The sequence below is a fragment of the Pteropus vampyrus genome, unplaced genomic scaffold (genome assembly GCF_000151845.1).
Source record: "Pteropus vampyrus isolate Shadow unplaced genomic scaffold, Pvam_2.0 Scaffold79, whole genome shotgun sequence".
NCBI classification, from domain to species: domain Eukaryota; kingdom Metazoa; phylum Chordata; class Mammalia; order Chiroptera; family Pteropodidae; genus Pteropus; species Pteropus vampyrus.
Window position 1 is genome coordinate 6,795,860 of NW_011888860.1, and position 5,655 is coordinate 6,801,514.

The 5,655-nt window shown below is 38.1% G+C and overlaps 1 protein-coding gene across 1 annotated transcript in view; it reads left to right on the forward strand.

Annotated features, from left to right (window-relative positions):
- ATP10D (ATPase phospholipid transporting 10D (putative)) overlaps nt 1-5,655 on the forward strand; it is a 111,188-nt gene that overhangs the window by 74,658 nt on the left and 30,875 nt on the right. The window contains exons 12-14 of the mRNA XM_011362811.2: nt 1,955-2,564; nt 3,197-3,303; nt 4,076-4,202. Coding sequence (XP_011361113.1) covers nt 1,955-2,564; nt 3,197-3,303; nt 4,076-4,202 — 844 coding nt within the window. The remainder of the gene's footprint in view (nt 1-1,954; nt 2,565-3,196; nt 3,304-4,075; nt 4,203-5,655) is intronic.

Here is a 5,655-nt window from a genome sequence, read left to right on the forward strand (position 1 = left end):
TCTCCAGGAAACAGATGTGGTACCAGACACCAGGCTTTTGGACAAATTTAATCAGATTACACCTCAGTTCTTTACCTCCCTAGATGAGACCATCCCAGATCTTCCACTGGAGACCTTGTACATTATCGACTTCTTCATTGCGTTGGCAATTTGCAACACAGTGGTGGTTTCCGCCCCTAACCAACCACGACAGAAGGTAAGGTCTCTAATACAAACAGAAATCACTTTCCAGAAGAGAACTTTGGATTTAAATGTACTGGTCTTATTATATGGATAATAATTGTTAATAATAATAGCAGCTAATAATAGCAGCTTAACATTTATACAGCATTTTATCTGTACTCTGCACTTAAAATGTTCTAAGTGATTTACTGCTATTAGCATGTTTAATATCCTCAACGACCTCATGAGTTAGGTACTATTTCCTATTTTACAGTTGAGGGTAAGTAACTTGCCCAGGGTCACAGAAGGGTTTGTGGGGGAAGTGGGATTTGAACCCAAAAAGTGTGGCTCAGTGCTGTTACGCTATTTTGCCTCTGGGAGGGTAGCTGATGAAAAGTGGTACTTGTGGAATGTGGTTGTTCATTTTGCTTAGTTTTCTTACCAAATAGAAGTTTTCTTTGAGACTTTGGAGACTTCCAACAGCATATGTGCTACATCAAGCAAAATATAAAGTATTAGATTAATGATCATAGTTAATGATAATGTCCCTTTTTCAGGTACCAGTTGGGTTAGTTTTAACTCAATCAATGTAAAATCCCATACATCTGTAACATAACCAGGTTCCGCAATTTCCACTAAAGTCTACTTGTAGCTTAAAATGTAGGGAAAATTAATTTTCAATTAAAAAGAAAAACTTGATGTGAAGATTGGTGATTCACCTCTTGCTGTGCTGGCTTTCTTGTGTATAACTACCTCCCCTCTTGCACACATTCACTTAAAATCCACTTTGCAGCACAATCCAATTAAATTTTAATTTTCCATTAGATCATTTTTCTTTTGGCAATTTCAGAGGTGGTCAGCTTTAACATAAAAATAACTTATTTCTAATTAAGCTTTCATTTGATCAGAAACTACATTTCTATAAGGTTTCAACTAGAAAGTTTCCCTTTGAAAAGCAATTATGTAATTAGAGAATAAATCGCTAGGTGTTGTTTTCTCCCAATATAATACTTCTTCATGCACATCTATTTCCAAAGTAGGCATTTTTTGGTGTTTTCTGCTTAAGAAATATTGATGCCTTGTCCCCAAAGAATATAATATTTTATGGCCTAAAATAAAATCTCTGTAGACATGTAAGAGCCTAAGTTTCATATTTCTAGGTAATGATAGGCAGTGAATAAAGAACTAATCAGAATTCACGTGGAATACAGAAAGCTCATCTGTGATTGAGCTGTGCTTTTCATTTCTGTGTTGCTAGTAAGTTTGAAAATCGACCATCCCGAGTTCCTCAAACTATCATAAAATTAATAATCTTTAGGGAAAAATTCTTTGGGCATTTCTGAATGAGAAAATTTTAGTATCCAATTAATTGGTCTTCATAATCTAATATGCTATTGATTATTTAATTTGCTTATAATTTTTAAATTGTTATTGCCAGGATATATATAATGAAGATTATGGATTTTCTATATTTTAAATTAGTTCATGAGGAAAAATTGCCACAAGTACGTGCACTGCTAACAATATGAGCATTTTATGTCTTTCACTATCAGTTGTCAAATATCTTCCTAAATGGTTGTAATTTGTAATGCCATCAACATTAGCACATATTTTTCATTATGGCTATCTTTATTTTTATTAATGTTTTCTAAGGCAGTTTAAGTATGAAGCAGTCTGCTAGCTATTTAAGAGAGTGTAACTCTTCATATCTAATTTTTTCCCAGTTTGACTTCAAAGTTGTTATAAATGGTTTTTGATTGTATTAATGAGACCTTCCCAAATTCTTTCATAGATTAGACTCTCTTCACTGAGTGGAATGCCCACTAAGTCTTTGGAAGAGATTAAAAACCTCTTCCAGCGATTATCTGTCCGAAGATCAAGTTCACCATCTCTTGCCGGTGGGAAAGAGCCATCTTCTGGGGTCCCCAATACCTTTGTGAGCAGACTCTCTCTCTTCAGTCGAATTAAACTGGCTTCACCTGTGGAGGAAGAGGTCTCACAGACAGGAGAGAGCCAACAAGGTTCTGGTAACTCAGCTTGCCTGACAGAAACAGAGAAACAAAACGGTGATGCAGGCGTCACAAATGGCAAGGCAGATTCCCTCCCTGGACAGCCGTTGGCCGCTAACCTGTGTTATGAGGCTGAGAGCCCAGATGAAGCAGCTTTGGTATATGCTGCCAGGGCTTACCAATGCACTTTACAGTCCCGGACACCAGAGCAGGTCATGGTGGACTTCGCTGCTTTGGGACCCTTAACATTTCAACTCCTACACATCCTGCCCTTCGACTCAATAAGAAAAAGAATGTCTGTTGTGGTCCGGCACCCCCTTTCCAACCAAGTCGTGGTGTATACCAAGGGTGCTGATTCTGTTATTATGGAATTGCTTTCCATGGTTTCCCCAGGTAGGTTTGTACAGAACTGAGAGGGTAGTGGTATGAAGGGCTCAGATTAAAAGACCACTCTCGATGGTTTTATGAAAGCAAACAAGCCAGATATGTGGGAGTCACTCACACTTGGTGAAGCGAGGGAAACTGCTTAGGATTTGGTGAGAAAGCATATAAGTTTTGGGGTGACCCAGACTTGGGTTCAAATCCAGCCTCTGCCATTAGCTATGTCTTAATGAAGTTACCTAACTGTTCTTTGCCTAAGTCTTCAGTAAATGGGAATTATAGTACCTTCTTGATAGGTTCCTCAAACATTTAATGTCATACCATATATAACACATGTACAGCCTTTACCCAGTGCCCAGCAAATGGTAAGTGTTCCATGAATGACTGCTAATGTTATTATAAGTTACTCTTATTGCGGATGGTGTGGGGATGGCGTTGTATTTAGTTCTTGGTCTTTTTCTCTCCCCAGAGAGAAAGGAACAGGGAAAGTTTTATTCTGAGAGTCCCTTTTATAAATGCACATTTGGGTTTTAAAACCTAAAGGCCTTTTGTTCATTGTGGGTTAAGCTATCATTGTTTTTAAAAAAATATGTCTGTAATTGGGTAGACTGGTGGGAACACTTGTGTTTTGTTAATTATTTTAGATGGAGCAAGTCAGGAAAAACAACAAATGATAATAAGGGAGAAAACCCAGGAACACTTGGATGACTATGCCAAACAAGGCCTACGCACTTTATGTATAGCAAAGAAGGTAAGGCTGCTAGCACACTACTCATTCTTACCCACAAGGTAATTTGATTTAAGGGAATCTGACATCTATTGGGCTACATTTTTATCAGGAGCAGGATCATTTCACTGAAAAGGCAGAGGGTCTCTTTTGATATTTCACTCTCCATCCTTACAACTATGTGTGAACAGGTAGCAAGTGCCTCACCTCCTGTACTACATTCTGCTTTATAAGAACTGACATACATAGATTTATCCCTCTGTGGCAACCTGAAGACAAAGGAAAATGTATCATTGGTTCTTTCTCCAGGAAATTACCTTAGTTTTTATTTGGAGCAAGAGTTTTTTTGCCACACCCCAGTGTGGCCCCCTCTCTCTTTTTACTTTTACAAATGAGTAACCTCATAAACCAACCATCAAAAGATATCAGAGGTGCTGCTGCCTACAAAATACCTCAGCCTGAACAATTCTGATACCACTTTCTCAACCACAGCATTAGAATCACCCCGAATTTAACTAAGTGGAGACTTCTCCCAACTGCATATTTTCTGGTATAATTAACTCACTTTCATCATATATGGTGCCTAGAATTTCCTGGAGATACTGAGCTATAGGGCCCATCCATCATCAGTGTTACACTAGTCTGGTCACAGAATTCAGGAAGCTTGTGACCAGGCATGTGAGGATAAAGACCTGTCATGAGTGTGCCCAGAGAAAGGAATACCTAAAACAAATTGATGGCTTGATATCTCCCCCTTGATATGGCCTGCCTCTTAGCTCTTTTTTTCACTCCATAGGTCATGAGTGACACTGAATATGCAGAATGGCTGAGGAATCATTTTTTAGCTGAAACCAGCATTGACAACAGGGAAGAATTATTACTTGAATCTGCCATGCGGTTGGAGAACAAACTAACTTTACTTGGTAAATAGACTGTGTTGTATTTTCTGAATGGAGAATTTTGAAAAACACTCGACATCTCTAAATAAGTTAGTCACCAGTGCTTTTTTTTCCCACTTTAATCTAATAGATATATGTGATTCTGCCTATCCTGTCCAGTCTGATTCCTACCCAGTTTCTAATCTTTTCCATTCTGTTTCCCAGAGCAGTGAACTAGACTTCATTTGTGGTGGGATTGGGTTGATCATTCTTAAGAAGGTCATTTAAAAACACAACACTAAACATGCAGTACAAAGTCAAATAAATATCCAGGTTCAAGAGAAGAAAGCTAAAGTTTCTCACCAGGCACTAGATAAGTTACTTAATATATGTTGTCTTTTTGAATCTGCACAACAAATCTTCACTTTATTTGGAAGATGCTTGGGGCACAGAGCAGTTCAATGACTTGTTCAGAGTCACATGCTAGTAACTTACAAAGCTAGGAAGAAACTCAGTCAGGTCTACCTGGCTGTAGGCCCGTGTTCTTTATTCTGTACCTGCAAATGGACTAAGGAAATATATTTCTCTCTCTTACTTTCCGATTTCAACTAAAGGTTGCACGACTTACATCTCTTGTCTTAGACTGAGTTGTATCTTGAAATCATCCAGAGCACTTTAAAAAATCCCATTTCCAGGGATTCTGATTCAATTGGTCTGTTGTGTGGCTTGTATGTTTGAATTTTTAAAAGCTCCCCAAATAATTCTAAGTGGCAGCCAGAGTTGAGAACCACTGCCATAGGGTCTGGAACTCTAGTTTCTAATGGAAGCACTAACACACCAAGGGACCAGAATCTGAGCCCGATTCCTCTGGTTCACAGAAAACCAATGACCTTACTTAGTACCTAGCCAATGGAGTGATGTTGCCCACCGCTAAGTCTTTTCTCTGTGACAGTGCAGGTACCAAGGGTCCACGTTTTCTCATCTGAAATTTCAAACTCTAAAATGCTCTGTGGGCCAATTGCCAAAAGTTGTTTGGCAGCAAAATCAGGCCTGATTTGATATGACTATTGGAAGCCTTTATTATCCTAATTAGTGTGAACATTTATATCTTTTACTACAGAAATGTTAATATACTTAATTATCAGATATTACAAAATAGGACATAGGTACCATGTTACCTTTTTCAAGTCTGCAAAACTTTTGAATTCCAAAACTTATCTGGCCCCAATTATTTCAGAAAAGGGAATCATTGAGTTCACTATGAAAGATCATTAAAAATTTATGTCTCACTGACGAGAGCATTCTTTAAAATCCTGCCCTTACTGTTGAGAGTATCACAGAATTATAAAATCATAGAGCAGATTATATAAGCAACTGAAACACCCCACCCCCTTCAATTTACTGAGAAGAAAGCTAGCCAAAAGAAGAACAAGTGAGTTTGATAAACACATTGATTCCTAAGGTTTCCTTCCCAAATATTACCTCATGTATGATGTTG